We start from the raw sequence: 19211 nt of genomic DNA on the forward strand, positions 1-19211 counted from the left end.
TCTGGGAGGAGGACCGGCTTTGCATCATTGGAGAACATTCCCCAGATGAGTCCCTCCTTCACCTATAGTTAGAAATCACTGTGCTGATGAAAGCTGGGGAATGAAACAAGGTATTCCATGTGGCTTTCGTGGGGATCAGCTTCCAAAGCCTTGCTAACAACAGTCACTGTAGCCTGGGGAACAGTGCCCAGCCACGTAGTCTGGAGGGATATTGGCTGCACTTTGCCTTAACCCACCTTGATTTCTCTAAGGTACTAAGTATGCAGTTTGGTTCTTATATTCTTGGCTTGATAAGGAAGTATTCACAGAGGAACTGAAAATAGGAATAAATGAGATAGAAACGTATGCCAACCTCGATTTATGTGGCAGCAGAGAAAATAAATTACAATGATCTGAGCCTGTGAAGAAGTTCTGAAAGTCACAGAACAGGACAAGGTTTCCAGAATCCTAGCACCCTGCAAGGCAACGCATTGGTCATGGACTGACTGCGCTTCCAAGGGTTTCTCGTGCTCACCCATGCCAACCCGTACACCTGTCCTCAACTTACCTTCTTATGTCTGTAATAGTGGAGGCGGCCATCATGCTTCAGCACAAACCACCGCTTCCTCCAGCCCTTCACGAAGCCAGAGTGAGTCCTCTTATGTAGGTAGCCGCGGCAGGTGGGCCGAGGGGTGTTGGGACAGCGGCTGATGTCAGATCCCACCACCAGAGTCAAGATGTCTGGGCCTAGGGGAATGAATTTGGGAGGGTTCAGTGGCTGAATCTTTCAATCAGTGGGAAGGATTGCTGCTTTTTGGGTGGGAAGGGGTTGAGGAGATGGATGGAAAAGAGGTTATAGTTCACATAAATGGAATCAATGAAATAGAATCCCACGATTGGAATGGGTTAGCATTCTCTAGTAATTCAGCCCCTCACGTTGAAGAGGAAAATGAAAGCTGGGGAGGTGAAGTGACTTTTGTGAGGCTCCATCATTCACAAGAGATTGAACCAGACATGGAGCACACATATTTCCTGACTTCTGGTGCAGAACTCTCTATTCAACCATCAGCCCTGTTGGGTCTGATCATGAATCACTCAAGTCTGTTTCTTCTGACTGTAATAGCGTCAAGCGAAATCTTTAATGTATTGTATTTTGATTTGCATCCTAAGAAGGAAGATAGGTGATGGTTTGGCTTTCCTATCTTATTTTTATTCAGTGAGCCTCCTTGACTGGGGTTAGTTAAAGGGAGGATCTAAGCCATTGCTAATATACCTGTCACCAGTATTATCTCTGGCCGAAACCAACGCCAAACCTTTGAACTTGGAAGTAGACAGCAATGCTACCAAACTTAGTGCTGAGGATTGGATCCTGAATTTCCAGGTGCGTGTCCTCGACTTCTTAGAGTGCCTTCCTTCCAGCCTGGCCCTCCTTTCCAATAGGATCAGGATGGTGCATAGCTTGGGGGAAATTGTCCCTGTCCCTGGTAATATGTGATCCCTGTTTATCAACTGCTTTGATGCTGCCAGCATGGACCCAGACTTGCATCATACGCCCATCTCTTGATGCCTCCAGAAAATTCTCTGAATGTCATTCAGGTAGACTGAAACCCTGACAAGTAATGAAGACTGCTTATGGAGTATGGCTTCATTAACAATTCCTCTGAAAGGCAGGCCGCGTCCCGGAAGGGGGACATTTGGCCTTGGCCGTGCTGACTTCATCATGATGTCTGACATTGAGGTTACTGATCTGTTTAGAGCTGTTCATGGAAATGGGGGGGGGGGGGGGTCAGTGAGGAGACTCCCCTTCTCCAAATGACAAGCTCCAACCCGGGGACCATTCCTGGCTGAGCCACACGGCCCCGAAAATCAAGGTTTGTCCCAGAAAGGCTGACACAGATTTAACTTCAGCAGCACACAAAGCACTTTGGTAATTAAATAACTCTGCATGTCAAGATGATTCTTCATTGCCATGTAAATACATTTTAATTTATTGAACTGCCCTGAAGCTCCTGTCAAAAACCCATCCAGAAAAATTAGCAGAAATGCTCCAGGTTGACCGGCAACGACAAACGTCTTTGTCTTTGGACTGCAGTCCCCGGAGAGCTGCACTCCTGGACTCATGGGCCTCATTGGCACGTCTGCCAATTTATTTATGTGCTGCCGCAGTGGGCTGCCCGGGGGGTCACTGTCCTCTTGCTTACACAGACTGCATGTGGGTTTCTCTGATGCTGATCAGGCTGAGCTTGAGCTTCCGCCAGCCATCAACATGACTCGGTGCACAAAAGACATTCTCTGGGGGGCAAGGATGCAAATGGTCCTGCTGCAGCACGGTACCATCTATCAAAGGAACGGTTTTCACGCTCAGAGTTAGGACGTGACCCTCCCGCATGGGGAAGCTGTTGAGTTCCAAACAGCTGCTGGGTGATGCTGGTGCTATCCTCTGTCTGCAGATTCCATCCGGGGCCAGGGAACCTGGGCGTTCACAGAGACTTCAGACTTCAGATGTCCTCTCCAAATTAGAGTATTTATGTAGTTACTGTAGTGTGTGTGTGTGTGTGTGTGTGTGTGTGTGTGTGTGTGTATGTGTGTGTGTGTAACATACAATTAAAATCTCCTGGTTTTATTATTACTTATCTATTAATTTACTGGGACCATAAACTATGAAAATGTCCCAGTTCAGGGCTTCTCAGACTAAATGCAGATGCAGATTACCTGGTGGGTCTGTTGCAATGCATGCCCTTATTCAGGTCTGGGATGAGGCCTACGATTTTGTCTTTGTAACACGTTCTCAGGTCATGTCAAACCACAGTTTGAGTAGCAAGTCCCCAGGCATCTCTCCGTTGCTGAGAGGCTCTGCTCATAAACAGAGCTTTATTACCAACCACCACGCTTCTTCCTTTCCTTGACTATGATTTAGTTTCCCCTGCATGCTTTCATTTTTCAACCCCAATATTTTGCAAGCACGAAATTATTAGTTTTCCCATGGATTACTTCTTTCTCTAAGTATCTCTCCACCCTAGGGAAAGAACACACATAACCATTGCCTTCTATTAGGCATCCCAGAAATCCTGCTTGCTGCCTGCGGGTGGGTGGGAGGAAGGATATGGGAAGATGAATGGCTTGAGGTGAAATAGTCAAGGGAACTATTCATGTGATGAGAGTTTGAAAATCATGTCTTTAACAAATACAGCTCTTTGGTGACGATGTCCTTAAAAAGAAAGAAAGTCTCTAGCAAACTCTCGTTCTGGAGCGCTTGGGCCTAGAGTTTTGGAGGTAAGGGATTGTGGGGGAGGTCATTTACAGCCACAGGAGAGAGAAAAGCGACTTCTTTTTCTAATTCACACTCGCTCCTTGCATTGCTGTCTTCCCATTCTGCCACCAATCTTACACCGTGTCAGAGTTGCACCTCTGTTGTCAGACAAGCTCCGGCCCCCGCCGGTGCAGGAGAGAGGCCTGCCAGACAGGTGCTGTCCCTCGGGGCTGCTCCGCGGGTGGCCACTGGGGGCAGGTGACATGTCCGCTCCAGGGGCACCCGGCCTTGTTTTCAGGGAAGCTGCTCACAGTGCAACAAGGAGCCCTCAGACTCTAGGGGCTTCCAGGGTGGCGACGCTGTATTGTTTTCCTTTCCTTTTCTTCTTTCCAGCCTGATCCCTTGAGCGTTAAGCCTTCTTTGTGAGTCTGCAAGTAACCAGGTCTATAAATCACCCAAGCTAGAGCATATGAGGGACTTAATTAGGTCAAGATTCTCATGGAACTGTGGCCATTCTGGGTGTGATACTGAATGCTTTTCTTCAATCTGTTTTGGGTTTCCCAGCAGCAAAATGAAAGTACAAGTAGGTGTGATTAGTCACATTTTTTTAAAAATAGAATTATCATTCCATTACTTTTATAATTTTCTGTAATATATATTACTATATTTTTCTATGATTATTATTGACTAGAATTGTTAGTTCAATAGAATTATTGAAAAATTGACCTTCTGACACATGGTGGATCCCCTTTCTAACGCAAGTCTGGGGAGATATGGCAGCACCTGCACTGGAAGCTAACAAAACAGACTCCTGACCTGTGGCTGTAACCCTCCGGCCATGCCTCCCTGGTGCGGGCTGGGCACTGATGCGGAGCTGGCTCCGCAAGAACCACCAGGGAGAGCTGGTTAAAATGACAAACGTGCAGGCCACCGCCAGGAGCTCTGTGCTGGAAAGAGTGTCTCTGGCGAGTCTCACATACTGTGAGATATATGATATAATGTTTTGAGGAAAGTGATTAATGTTTGTAAGCCTAAATGCATGGGAAGGAAACTGTTCAAAAATATATAGTGGCCAAAGTGATATCAGTTAACACTCTTGAAAGTTTTAGGCAAACAGATACAACAGGCAAGCAGAAACATTTGGATTCTTATTTTATTTATTTTTGATTGTTAAATAAGCTCTTAATAGAAGCTTACATATGTATTTCAAGATCTGTATACCTCCAATGAGTTTAACAAAAGACTCTGTCAGTTGTTTTATGACTATTGCTTTTTTCAGATAAGTTGGTGACTTTCTCTCAAAAGCTTGTCTCAAATGTTATGTTCCAGAAACACCCTGACCAGTTTATAGGCTTGCTAACAAAATCAAACCTGTGAAGCATTACATAAAACTAACTTATTCCTATTATTTTTTCCCTTTTCCTCTTTTTAGTTGCTTCTCATAGACCCACTGCATCTCAATAGTCCAGTTTTGCTTTTGCTTTTACCTCCTTCACCATACTGCCTATACATTTTAGAATGTGGGTGGAGGTAAAATTGTGTATGGGTGGGTCCCTGCTCAGGAGATGTTCATCTGTCACTCTTGAACTTGGGTACAAGACCTCCCAGCATATCATGACACTCAGGTTGTTGCACACAATTGTCTTTGGAATGAAGCTCCCTTTTGTTTTGTATTATTTTACTTTATTTTCTCTCTCTGTTCTTAACTTTCCTCCAACATTCTGCTCCTCACAATTGGCACTCTTAGAGCATAGGACTGGGGCACACTCTTTTGTGTATGTCATTTTATTTCACATAAAAAAAACACTCTCTCTCTCTCTCTCTCTCTCTCTCTCTCTCTCTCTCTCTCTCTCTCTCTCTTCCCTCAAAACCATTTATTTTCAAAGCATCTGTCCATGATGCTAAATGCTCATCTCCTTTATTATTTCAAAGTGTGGCATAGGAGTCCAAGTACATTACATATCCATTGGTCAACCAGACTTCCCCTAAATATTCTCTACCACACAGAACATTGCATTGAATGTCCTTGAATTTGTCCTCTCAACAGTTTCTTTGGGCTTTTAAACCCAGAAGTGCAATCTAGATTGACAAGGTACTTTACTAGATGTTGCCAGATTGCTCTTTGAAATGCCTATGGCCTAACAAGAGTGCATGGGGGTTCTCATTTCTTCATATCCTTACCAAAATTGGCTATCATATCCTTTATAATTTCCCCCTCTAATCTGGTGGATCTAAAATCTCATCTTGTTAACTTGCATTTCTTTCACCACTAACCAAGTTAATTCTCCCACAATTTCTTTTATTGTCCACCTTTGTATATGGTATAAAGTATAAGGTAGCATACTTACAATTCTGTATAAAAATGATGTACTAAAAAAATTGTCCTTCATTGTTTTGTGATGATACATTTATCATACATCAAATTTTAATAAATATTTAGTGTGTTTTAGTGTGTTTCTGAGCTTTCTAATTCTATCCCAGTTATGTTTTTCTGTGACAGTACCACTTTTTATTTATTATTATTATGGTTTTGTAATGTACTTTAATATCTTGTCTAAAAAGTTTCTTTGCCATAAATGATGTAGTTATTTGGAGACATGTATTCTTTTGCATATATTTGAGGATAACTTTGACAAGCTATTCAAATATATTTAATAAAATTTAATTATTAATTTGGGGAGAATTAATATCTTTACATTTTTCCACCTATAAAAATACTGTACATCTCCAGGTACTTATGTCTTCTTTTATGTATTTTAGTCAAGTTGTACTTTTTTTTCCCCGTAAAGTTCTTAAGCACTCCTTTTTAAATTAATTCTTTTCTACTTTGTAGTTTTTTTTTCTTTTCTATTTTAAATCCTATCTTAGTGTCCTTTAAAAGTTTTTCTTCTTCTTTTTGGTTATTACTGGTACAGGTGAACACTACTTATTTTTATAAGGAGATCTTGGTTTGGTCAGTAGTTCCCTAATTCATTCTATGCATTAGTCTATTGATTTTGTTATAATTATATAATCTGCAAATAATAATGGTTTTCTTTCGTTCTAGACAATACACCTTTAATTTTTTTTTGCATTTTTGGATAAGTCAGGACCTTAGATATTAGATAAACAGAGATTGCTAAAATTGGCATTATCCCTCTCAATCTCAAAGGAAATGTGTCCAAAGTTTCTCTATTAAAAGTTTTGTTGTTGTGTACATTCTTTTATATACTTTTTTCTTTTCATGGTTAGATTTTTGGTAGATTCCATTTACAAAGCTATGAAAAGAAACTTCTATTCCAATTGTTTATAGAAATTTAAATAAAGTTGCTGAACTTTATTACATGATTTTTTATTGAAATAGACATGTGATGTTTTATCTTTAGTCCATTAATGTGATAAATTCTGTTAAAATATTTTCTTATGAAAAGCCATCTTTATTTTAAACCTAACTTGAGTATGATGTTATTATGTGTAATTTAAATAAACAGCTTGATTCAGATATCTACTCTTTGTTCTTACACTTCATAAGTAAAATAGATATATTATTTTATTTTTTATCTTATATTTATCTGGTTATGGAATCAAAGTTATAGTAATCTTATAAAAACAAGACAAGAAGCATTCTCTCTTTCCCTTTTTCTGGAAAAAAAACTATAGAATAGGAATTACTTATTCTTTGAAAGTTAAATAAATTTCATTTATAAAAGTGAATTTTGGGTTTTTGTATGGTGGATGGAGCAGGATGGAAATTTATTATAGTATGTACCAATTTTCTATCTATTCTTGCACTTACTTTGGCACCATGAATGTTTTTGGAAAATATTTTTATCTATCTAGTTTTCAGATTTATTATTATATAGTTCAAAGCAGTATTTATTTTTAAAACTATCTTTCTATTGTTTCTTTTTATTTTGTTATTTGCATTTTTTCTTTTCATTATTTCTCAGTCTTAGAGATATGTGGGAGAGGAAGCCTGAGAAAGGAATAATCATCTCTCTAATCCAGCTGGGCTGACACGCCATCTTATGTTTCCCATCTGTCCACAACAGGTGCTTCTGTTGTCTGGCTTTCAGTGGTAGGGAATTGACCACTGGGGGCCATCGGGGAGGAAAACTCTAAGAAAGGGTCCCCCAGCTATGCCCTACATGAGGCATTCAGCCCTCTTCTACTCTTGGCTGTATCCCACTCCTCTGAACATCCACAATGACATTGTCTTCTCAGAAGTTTCTTACTGTCCTCACTTTAGAATAGGGGTGTCGAACTCAATCAGAGAAGGGGCCAAAATCTAAAATTCAGCCTAAATCGCGGGCCGAATGGTTTACTGAACAGTCATAAACTGTCATTGTGATGGAAACGCAGCGGAGTGCAGTGATGACAGCGCGGTGCAGGCCACATTGCAAGGCCTGGCGGGACGGATTTGGCCCGCGGGCCTTGTATTTGACACATGTGCTTTAGAACATCAGATCTACAACTTGCCTTTCTGCTTCTGAAGCATCTCCACTGTTCGATTTGAGAAGGACTGGAGACCCAGGGAGGTGCCCTGAGGGTGAGTGTTTTCTTGAGGAAGCCAGAATATAGCAGCAGGTAAATCCACCCTACAAGTAGCTGCCAGGAACAGCACAAGCGAGGGAGTTAGATTTAGCTCTTCTCTCAGTATCAATGTTAGTTCCATCTCTTAGAAATCTTCAAACCTTCCATTCAAGTTTTAGAGATGTTTCATTAACTGATATAGGAAGGCCGAATGATTTAATATTATAAAGAACATTACACTTTTTGAGGGAAAAGAAAACAAATCCTACAAGTATAAGTATTACTAAAATTAGGTTTTGCGTAACTCAAAAAAGTCATTTGTAACAAAGAACCTAGGAACGGGTAAATCCAAAAGTAATGGGATAAAATTCCCATATTGTATGGGATGCTACCAATTCATTCATACAGTCATTACCATATTATCTTAATTTCTCATCTGCATGTGTAGGACTCACAAGTAGTTGTGCACATGTGAACTGATCGTGTCCTTGGGTTCCTGGTGCACCTAGTACATGACAACTCCTTCAGACTTAGCCAAATACTAAGCTAAATTCTTTCTTTAAAAAAGTCCAGAATAGCTTATCAGGATGCAACATTTGTTAGTGATTTTTTGCACTAGAGAAGTCTCTTGCTGTTGTTAACTCCCAGGCATAATGGAATTATGGAAAAGGGAAAGTGATGTAGCTCAGCAAGTGGCACCTGTGGCCTATCTCAAACGCTCCCTTTTTAACATCACTGCCTGAGAATATGCCCCAGGGGCAGGGAGGTGTGCACGGAGCCTTTGGAAAGCCAGGCATGGGGCACCTCACCAAATAAGCGGATGATGCAGTAAAGCAATTGCCAGCTGCATGCTTTCAGGTCTGTGTGGAGGTAAGGATTTGTAACTTCACACCAAAGGAAGTAACTTGGTTTGCAGAGAGGAAGATGGTCTTAGCCTTCCCACAAAGTTTAATGTGAGTGGATACAAGGGTATGGGGCATGTGTCATTGTTCTCTTGGTTCCATCCGTGTCAGAATTGCTCTAAGGACAGGCCTCTAGTGGCCCTAGGAGAATCTGTAAAAGCTTTAAGTTGTAATTTCTTCATTTCTCTCTCTCTCTCTCTCTCTCTCTCTCTCTCTCTCTCTCTCTCTCCAAATTTAAACTCTGAGTCTTTTAACTCTAACAACTGATGGAATGAAAGGAAAATAGGAAGAAAAGAGAGAGAAAGGAAGAAAGACAACAGAGGGAGGGGATTTAAGGAAATATATTGATATTCAAGAGAGTACATTTGGCTTACTGCCATTTTCTGGTTTCACCATTGTGGCTGGCCATTGATACAGAAGGAGCATGGGCAGAAATGTGATTTTATTCATATGAAAAAATCACATTGCCACTTCCACTTTGGAACTCCCCGGTGAAGTGCTGCTCTGTGTTTCCTTGGGCTAACTGTAGAGTCTGTGGCTCGCCCCCCTACCTTTCCTTGCCAGGTGCACAGCTTCTGCATGCTCCACACTGCTGACCTCAGTGCCATTGACAGCCAGCACCACGTCTCCGATCTGCAGCCCAGCTTCCTCAGCAGCGCTGTCTGCGAGAAGACAGACAACAAGGGTCTCATTGAGGCAGGGTCCCGCATTGAGTGCCCTGCTGCTTGTCCTCTTTCTAAAAAGCTCTTTCTCTAAAGGGCCTTTCTTTCCAACTATAAACAATTGGCTGTGTCATTAATAAGGAGGAGAAAGCTGTCCTCGCAGCCTCCCTTTCATTTCCTGGGCCCGGTTTCTGGGCACAATCAGCCAGGCAGCTACGGGCCTCTTTGCAGAATAATAGCAGCTGCTCAGAAACTCATCTATTCATCCACCAGAAGGTTGAGCCGCGAGTTCTCATTCCCTCATTGCTGCTAGGTCTCTTTGTAACCCTGAGAAAATCACTTAACCTCAATATCTTCATCTATAAAAAGGAGAGGTAGGGGCAGTGCTTCGCTGCAGGATTGTTGAGGGAACAAGTAATTGAAATACTTATGAAGTTGTGGCAAAAACAGATCTTGGAGTAGTCAGGAAAAAAAAAAAAAGAGAGAGAGAGAGAGAGAGAGAGAGAGAGCTGCTTTTGCTTTCATTGTATAGGCTCCGTTCTGAAAGGAAACCAAAAATAGCCTAAGCCTTAGGATTTAGGCTTTGAAAGCTGGGGAGGACCTATCCAGAGGCTATTTATTTTATTGCCTGGTTTTCTAGCATCTGCACTTCCTGTCACATACCTAATATTTCCTAGGGGTGAGAGAGGGCTTCATAAGCCATGTTGATTCATTTTTAATAAGATTTTCCATATATTTAACCAGGATTCCTTCACTAGCAGTTTAAGTCTGCTTTTTCTTCTTCACTTCACTGTGAACCCATTTCCTTTGTCTCAGCGCTCAGTGCCGGATGCACGTCTTCATGGACGTGCAGAGTATTGTGCAGAAAATCACCAGGCTGTCATTATCTAGGTTGTCATAACCTCCTCAAAGACTTTTAATCTTAAAGCATGACTCAACTGGTGAGGTAACATGACTTTGAATATTTTTAGGAACGATCACAATTTGTCTACATCTATTTACAATGCGATAAGGAAGGTCTTTGCTGCTTGGATAAGCAACAGCCAATCAATGTGGAAATGTAAGCGAAGGATAGCATTTAATATATCCATTCATTTACATAATGCCATCCTTGTAATAAATTGAAATGGTATGGTATGGTTGATCATTGAAATGAATTCCTCTACAGTTTTAAAGGACTCAGAGGACTTGTTATGTCAATGCCTTCTAAATCAAGTTCTAAAATGACAATATAGATCCACAATGACTTTTTTAAAAAAATCAATTTTTGTGTTCCCTATAGCACCAGATATTAAGTCCTATATGATGGTTGTCCATAAAACACATATTGAATGAATGAATGAATGGCCCAAACATATGCCTTCAAGGAGTTTAGGATTCCACTGGGGATGAAAAGATATGCACAATGAAAAAGAAAAGTAATTTGCAGCACAGTGAGTGGTAAGTGTAAAGTAAGAAACAGACAATAGGTCCTGTGCAACATCAGAAAAAGGAATTCTCATTCCCATTTCCAGTGGTTAAGAAATGCTTTCCAGAGGAAGTGGAACCAGATTCTCCACAGTGGGGAGTAATGAGGAGGTCGGGGTATTCACAAAATGAATTCCTCTTCTATCTGCTCACAGTTGGACAGCTTTTCTCTTACTCTTTTGCAATTGGATAGGCAATATGATTGAGTTCTAGCCAATAGAATGTGGATAGAAGTGATGTATGCTACTGCTAGGCCTGACTCATAAAAACATCTAAGGGACCATCCTTCATTCTCCTTTCCCATCTGTTTGCCAGATGCAGATAATTTCAAGGCCCTAGAGGATGATAACACTCAAGAACAACAGAAAAAAACAGAACACCTGGATTTTGAAACATTGTGTAGGTCAAAGTCAGCATTCAATCAAGAACATCCACATTGGACTATTAACTCGAGTGACTAAGGAGCATTTATTTTCTTAAGCCATTCATATATTTTTGTTTCCAAAGCTAGCATAACCTCAATCAGCAAGCCAAGAAATAGAAGTTTTCTGAGCAAAGGTATACAAGCAGAATGTTTTAAGACATACTAAAAAGTTAGTGACTCAGATCAACGGCCGCAGAGGTTGTGAGTAGGTAGGGTGAGTGTGGAGGAGAAGATTGAAAAATTAGCCAGTGTGTAAAGAATCTTCCATGAGAGGATGAGGAATTTGTACTTGATCCTTCAATAATAGAGAGCCATTAAAGTTTGTGAGCAGAAAATAGATATGCAGTGACTTTCAGAAGATTAATTTAGAATAGGGAGAGATTAAGAAGATCAGCAAATATGTTATCAGTATTAAAACAGGTCTGTAATGGGATTTGGGGTGTTGTGGGGTCGAAACCTGGGTTCAAAATAAGACCACTGGAGGCTGATGATTAATTAAAAAAGCAGGCAAGGATTTATTGAAATAACTGGCCAGGACAGCCGTGAGAGCACCACACACAGGTGGTCTCCACATGACCGCACTGTTTCAGGGGTAAGCAGTCCCTTTTAAAGGTTCAAACCACAGGAATTTTCCTTTGTTCTAAATTCTAAATCCTAAAGAATATGTTCTAAAGACTGGGGTCAGCCCGCAGGGTCTTTGCTAGTCACATCCTTCTGGACATTGGAATGTGGCCCTATCTTGTGATAGCCAATAACACAGAAGCAGAGCTCAGCGGTTAGTCTCTCAAGGTTATCTACAGTTTCTATCCCTGAAGCTACTGAGTCAGTGGGAATCAATCTCCTGTGGTCCTGGTCCCAGGCCAGGGAAAATTGCCTTCGCCTCCAGGTCTCCACCTGGAAGCTGAGGTAAGTATTCCGTATTTAATCAGGCAGGAGCCAGACTTATCAGGGTTAAAATTCAAACAGCAGTTTTTACCAAAGTATGGTTGTCAGTATATTTCAGGGGAATACGAACTGGAAATGAATGGAAGGTGTAAAATGCCAGCATAGGTTCTGAAACCAGTTTGGCTCAGTGGATAGAGCGTTGACCTACGGACTGAAGGGTCCCAGGTTCAGTTCCGGTCAAGGACATGTATCTTGGTTGCGGGCACATCCCCAGTGGGGGGTGTGCAGGAGGCAGTTGATTGATGATTCTTTCTCATCGATGTTTCTAACTTTCTGTCCCTCCTCTTCCTCTCGGTAAAAAATCAATAAAATATATATTTTTAAAAAATCAATAAAATATATATTTTTTTAAATGCTGGCATAGGACCTAAACCTCTTCATTGTACTCATTTACATATCTGCCTTTCTATACCTAATGGACTATGAATACCTCAAGAGCAAGTAAAAATTTATTTGTCTTCTATCTATCATCTATCTATCTATCTATCTATCTATTTATCATCTATCTATGTGTTTCTCATGTCTAGTATAATCTCTGGCACATGGTAGGGACATTTATAAAGTTGGCTAAACATGTGTTTTTTGGTAATACTAAAATAACCATGGAAGAGAAAATTGAAAATGTTTATAGAGCTGATAGAAAAATGAGTTTGAAACCTAGGATATGTGATGGGTCTGAGAAATGGATTCAGAATGTTTGAAGAAAGGGACAAGTGTAAGGAGAGAAATGCAAAGTACTGAGGACAAAACCTTTAAGGAGAGGAGGGAAAGGGCAGCCAAAGAGGAGCATAGAGATGGAGCAGATGGATCCCAGAGAACATGGAAGCAAGAATATAAGGTCAGCGAAGGCAAGAGAAGAATTACAAAATGGAGAAAATGGTCCGCAGTTCTACAGTGACACCACAGAACATCCCATAGAAATAACCTTTTAAATTCCAGTCTATTCAAGAAGTCAAGAACAAAAATCTATGAAAAGTGATTAAATCTGGAGATGTGAAAGTAAATGATAAGTAATCTTAAGGTGTATGAGGAAAGTGGAAGAAAAATGTTCGAGCTATTTGTGCTGATCAGTAATTGCTAAATAATTGACTAGATAAAATCATAAACTATTATAATCAAAGGCATAAATGTCTGATAACACATCTTGACTCCTAAGTAAATTCTGCTTTTAAACAATAATTTTTGATGTAAGAGCTCCATCAATATGGAAATATTCATTTTCAACACCTTTGAGATTTAATTCCCATATATTTCACCCATTTGAAGTATATAATTAAATGGTTGTTACTATGTTCTTGGAATTGTGCTACCATCACCACAATATAATTTTAGAATATTTTTGTTACCCCAGGAAGGAACTCCTAACCAATAGCTGTCTCTATTTCCTCCAACCTCTCGACTGCAGGCAATGGCTTATCTGTGTGTTTTTCTCTATGGGTTTGCCTATTACAAACATTTCATGTAAGTGAAATAATACAATATGCTGTCTTTTGTGTTTGGCTTCATTTATTTAGCAAACTATTTTTAAGATTCATCCACATATATTACATTTATTCTAATTGCTGAATTGATATTTTATTGTAAGGATATAGTACATTTTTTATGCATCATCCATAGATGGGAATTTGTATTGTTTCCACTTTTTGAATAAATAATGCTGCTTTGGAAATTTGTGCACAAGTTTTCTTGTGGACATATGTTTTTACTTGTCTTAGATATGTACCCATGAGTGGAACTGTGAGTCAAATGGTAACCATGTATAAGTTTTTGAGATGCGGTCATACTGTTTTCCCAAATGGCTGCACTATTTTACATTCCCATTGGTATTGCATACATGTTCTGGATTTCTTCACATTCTCGCCAAGAATTGTTGCTTTGAACTTTTTGATGATAGCAACCCCAGTGAGCGTGAAGTACCATTTCACTGTGGTTGTCATTTGCATTTCCCTGATGACTGTTGGGCATTTTTTTTTATGTGCTTATTGGTGATGTGTACTTTTCTTTGGAGAAATGTCTACTCAAATATCTTACTCATTTAAAAATTGTCACCATATTTATCTTTGTGTCTTTGAGTTATGAGAGTAAAAAGGGTTCTTGTTTGTAAAGGTATTATTATTTTTGATAGTTTGTTTTTAGCTTTAATGGTAGATGGTACCTATTGTGTCCCATTTGGCAATGCAACTTACAAATTCTCCCTCTCTACAAATAATGGTAGGAGTTTACCAGGCAATGTACCATACAGGTGCTTGCCCTCCTGGTCTTGGGAGCAGCTATCGATAGAAGTGTGTGCCCTACATTACACAGGAAGGAATGACATGGTGGAAAAACAAGAGCATTGTCTTCTAAGTTTGTTTCTCCAAAAGGATACTCGACTGAATAGTACTGGGTTTGTAAAAAGTTAGATGCTGAGCTACTCCGTCCTTTCATGCATATTTACATACAAAGCAGAATCTGCAAACCTTATAATTTAAAACAGGGGCTTGTCCTTTTCATTTAAAAAAATTATACTACAACAGTAGCATTTTAATCCTAGAGCTTCCAGAAAGATGGGCCCGTCCACAATTTCCTCTATGGTTTGTCCATCCCTAAATGTATAGTTTTCTTTTCAAGTTTGCTTGGTATCAGAGTTGGAACATCTGGTTCTTTTGTTTATGCCAACAGATAGCACAAGCATTTAGTCTTTCATAGAAAATGTTCATGCAAATGCCAGCTGGGTGTGGGCAATTAGTTATGTAAGCTACACGCAAGCTCCCTCTCCGTATATTTATGGATAATCACTTCCATCCCACCTACACATCTCCCGCTTTATCTCTTTATCGCCAGTGTGTAATTAGCCTCTCTAGTGCATCCAGAACAATGTTTCGTGGTGTGAATGAGATTCTCAGAAGTGCTGAAAATATGTGTAATTTTGAAGTCCCTCAACCGCTCATTTAGTAGATTTGACTAGACAATGGGTTTCGGGGGTTGCGCTTAAGAAACGTTTTAAAAAAGAAGTAGACTCAGCAGCTACATGAATCCCTGCCAGGGCAGCACTTTCTGATATTGAATAAAATCCTAGGTTAACTATGTATTGTGCCATTTCTGCTACAGTAGACACACTTCAGCTTTTCCTATTACAAAACCTCAAGGCCTCCTAAATACCGTCATTTACAATCCAAACATTTTTATTTGTTTCGCATTCGAATGGATGAGATACAGTTAACTCTTTCAGTTGAACAGTTGCAAAGGTATCAAAAATTCAAGAGATCATAACATTTTATAAAACTGCATTGAGTTATTTTATTTAAAAAGACAAGCACTGAGTCAAGTCTGTGGAGGTTTTGGATATTTCGCAAAAATCTGCTAAACTTATAAAGTCAGACCTATTTGGTTTTTCTAGAAAAAGGGGCAGTCATTTATTTTCTTTAGGAATTAGTTTATTTCTTTATTTAAGAGATAAAGTGAGAGGTAGAAAGAGGAGAGTAGGAAAAAGGGGAAAAGGGAAGACAAGAGAAAAAAATGGCAAGAGGAGGAGGGGGAGAGAAGAAAGTGGAGAGAAAAGCTGAGACACATCCATGAATAGATTCCCCATGAATAAACATTTATTTCCTTAGAGCTAGATGTCTATTAAAAATGCAGTGACAAAACCAGAAGCCACTTTAAGATAAAAAGTTACTTTTCTTTGGGTCTATAAAGAAGTAATCCCACAATGTTTTTTTTGTTGTTGTTTGTTTGTTTTTTTGTTGTTGTTCTTGTTAATTTGAAGGGCACTAAAGGGCCAAGTAAGGTTGAAATCCGCAGTCTTTATCTTTTGTCACCTGAGTTTTGCCACCATGTTCCAATTCTACCTATTCCGCACTTATTCGGAGTTCATTCTTCCACCCTCAAATCCCACCTACATTTGGGTCAATTTCTTCCCTTTCCCTTCCCTTAATAAGAAAATTACTTGTAAAGTCATCATTTGCATATTTGATTAACTGATTCAACTTTAATTGAAATTCATTCATTTCAAAGTAAAACTATATCCATGCATTTGAATTTTGACATCTAACTCAGAATAAAAGGCTTTTTTCTTCCTGTGGAAAAAAAAATTCAGCTTAATAATTTGGCCCTTTGCTTTCTATAAGTACTTTAGAATCTAATTAAGAGAAATTTACCACAAAAGTAAAAACTAAAACAGCTACTTTACTAGAATTTTAATTGGGATTACATCTATAGATCAACGTAAGGAAGAATTGACATCTTTTCACATTAAGGTTTACAAATGATAACATGTGTGTGTTTTTTCTGCCACTCATTTATATGTTCTTAAATCTTTCTATATTTTGTTATTTTCAAGCTAGTATTTGTCACACCTTTCTTGGAATTGTTCCTATCAATTTTCTCCTGCTTGCCCAGGGCTTTCTATTCACACCCTCCGTGGAGGTGTTGGATCTACACTGCCAACATACACCTTTAAGAGATGGGATGTGAGAGCTGTAATTTAGTGAAAGTCTTCAACAGCCACACTTTCTGTTCATCGCACCTCACACTAAGGCTACCTCCTCTCCAGGAAGGTACTGTTTACGGCCTGTGAGTATGTCGGAGAGGGTACTAGAGCCAAGCTGTTTCTGGCCATGGCAGGTCCCCGCTCAGGGACACTCTGCCGTGAGCTTCCTATCAGTCCGTCTCAGAATTCCTCAGAGCTGAACCGCAGTCTGAGCTGCTTCCTACCCAATCCTGCCTCCCTCTCACTCTCTCTTCACAGGTGCCAGCCCTGAATTATGGCTGAAGGCTTTTTTGTGTACTTAATTACTACTTTGATATTATAAATAAGTAAATTTCCTTCTTTATAAACATCAATGAGGGTGAAATAGATATCCAGGTTACGTAGTGCATAGGCAATCCCCTCATGATTAAAGGAGATTAAACTCTATAGGATTACAAAAAATCTGTGCCATTGAGCACCTGGCGAAAGTAATACCCTGTAAAATGTTTCCGTAGGCAGGCCCTAAAACTAAAAAACAGCTTCTTTGCTCACCAGGAATATCTCATATTCTATGTAGATACTCAGTATTTCTTTCCTTCATTCCCGTTAGAAAATTAAATTAGAAAATTCTGTTCACATAAAAAAAAAAGTGGTTGTCTGAGCACATTGTTTCCTACCCACTAATGTCACCTATGACTGAGATGCTGGGCTGGGAGGCACCAATCCCATATACTGCATCTTCCATCCCTGCTCCTGGAGCTGAGTAGCCACCTGCTTCTTTACCGATAGGAGAGCTGACTCTCAGTAGAACCACAGAGCGTACAGCAGAGGAATACCTGAATGCTGGCAGGCCAAGGAAAGTGCAGTGCGACCCTGTTGATAAGGGCACCAGAGAAGGGACTAGCGCACCAGGACAAAGCAGGACGGGTCACAAACCTCCTGGACAGCACTCCTCCCTTCCTCTCTGCCCCATGCTTCCCCAGCTCTTGGGTAACCCAGGGCTCATTCTGTCACTCAACAAGCACCTTGGGGCATCTACTCTGTTGCTTTGGGGATACTGCACAAGTTATTGAGGATAAAAGAATGTGTAAGATAGAGTTTCTGAGCTCGGGAAACTCACAGTCCAGACAAATACTGAAATGTCAATTGGAAACCCTCTAGTGTCCCTGGGCCTCCCTCTGTGATAATCTCAATAAAAGCCTCATCTAATGTGTCACATGGGTGTGGACACCTTTGTTTTACACTAGAGGCCCAGTGCATGGATTCGTGCACTTGTGGGATCCCTTGGCCTGGCCTGCGCCCTCTCCCAATCCAGGACCCCTTGGGGAATGTTGGATTGATGGTTTTGTCCCTATCCCTGCAGACATATGTGTAATAGAAGCACCTGGCTTCTATATAAGATCTTTGGTTAATCTCTTCTGGCTCTCCCCACTCTTCCCTTCCCTCTGAAATTCATCAGTCTGTTCCATGTTTCCATGCCTGGGTGTTGAGCATATGCCCCCTGGTGGTCAGTGCACATCATAGCTACCAGTTGAATAGTCAAATGGTTGAATGGTCACTTAGGCTTTTACATATATAGATGTCTACCAACCTTAGTGTCCTGGCCTTAAAGCACACATGTCAAACACAAGGCCCGCGGGCCAAATCCAGCCCGCCAGGCCTTGCAATGTGGCCCGCACCGCACTGTCATCACTGCACTCCGCTGCGTTCCATCACAATGACAGTTTATGACTGTTCAGTAAACCATTCGGCCCGCGATTTAGGCTGGATTTTAGATTTTGGCCCCTTCTCTGATTGAGTTCGACACCCCTACATTAAAGCATTGATCTCACATTACTCTCATGTTATAGATTAGGGAGGAAAGGATCCAATTTTCACTAGGCATCTACTAATATTTAATATGCTTGTTAGGAAATAAGGAGATCTGAAAAGCTGTAGGGAAATAATTCAGGGGGAATGGATTGTTTTCCAGAAAATATTAAGTACTAATAAGTCAACAACAACCTACTCCTTGGTTGTTATTCTTTGTAGGTAGGGTTAGTTTTTGGTAGGGAGACCAATGCCCTATGTATAGTAGAGGGGTATTTTCCATCAGGAAAGCATGTCTTATAAAAAACATCTGGTCATGTTGTGGGCACCTGTCAATCACCATGAGTTTCTGATAGACTGAGAATTAGAAATTGCTTGTATTGCATATGTGGGCTTTACAGGACTATGCTATCAAAGGCTATTTAGATTAAAACTACTAGAGTGAGAAAACTTACTAGTATCCACTTCTGTTACCACGATTGGTTTGGAGAATTGAATTTGGAAGCCCCAGGGACAATCATCAGTTCCTTTGAAGAGTCTTAGGGTTCGCTCTCGAACTATAGAGGAAGCAAAGAGGACATTCTTTTGAGTTCATCTTTAGGTACAGTAAATATGGTTATAAAAGTGTCTAGTATTTACTGCTTGTTTATTGCATACCAGGCCTAAATAAAAGTGTTTTAAGCACTTTACAAATATTATCTAATTTAATCTTCTGACTAGCCCATTATTATTGTATTAGAGGGCTGGTGCACAAATTTGTGCATGATTGGGGCTGGCTGGTAGTGGGAGTTGGCTATGGGAGCACACTGACTAC

At 40.2% G+C, this 19211-nt stretch overlaps 1 protein-coding gene across 1 annotated transcript in view; it reads right to left on the minus strand.

The window, feature by feature from the left end:
• LOC118703645 overlaps nucleotides 1–19211 on the minus strand; it is an 88336-nt gene that overhangs the window by 51273 nt on the left and 17852 nt on the right. Inside the window, exons 4-6 of the mRNA XM_045571816.1 lie at nucleotides 18853–18954; nucleotides 9195–9305; nucleotides 548–726 (exon numbers count right to left, since the gene is read on the minus strand). Of these exons, the coding sequence (XP_045427772.1) occupies nucleotides 548–726; nucleotides 9195–9305; nucleotides 18853–18954 (392 nt within the window). The remainder of the gene's footprint in view (nucleotides 1–547; nucleotides 727–9194; nucleotides 9306–18852; nucleotides 18955–19211) is intronic.

The sequence above is a fragment of the Pipistrellus kuhlii genome, unplaced genomic scaffold (genome assembly GCF_014108245.1).
Source record: "Pipistrellus kuhlii isolate mPipKuh1 unplaced genomic scaffold, mPipKuh1.p scaffold_m20_p_4, whole genome shotgun sequence".
Taxonomy (NCBI): domain Eukaryota; kingdom Metazoa; phylum Chordata; class Mammalia; order Chiroptera; family Vespertilionidae; genus Pipistrellus; species Pipistrellus kuhlii.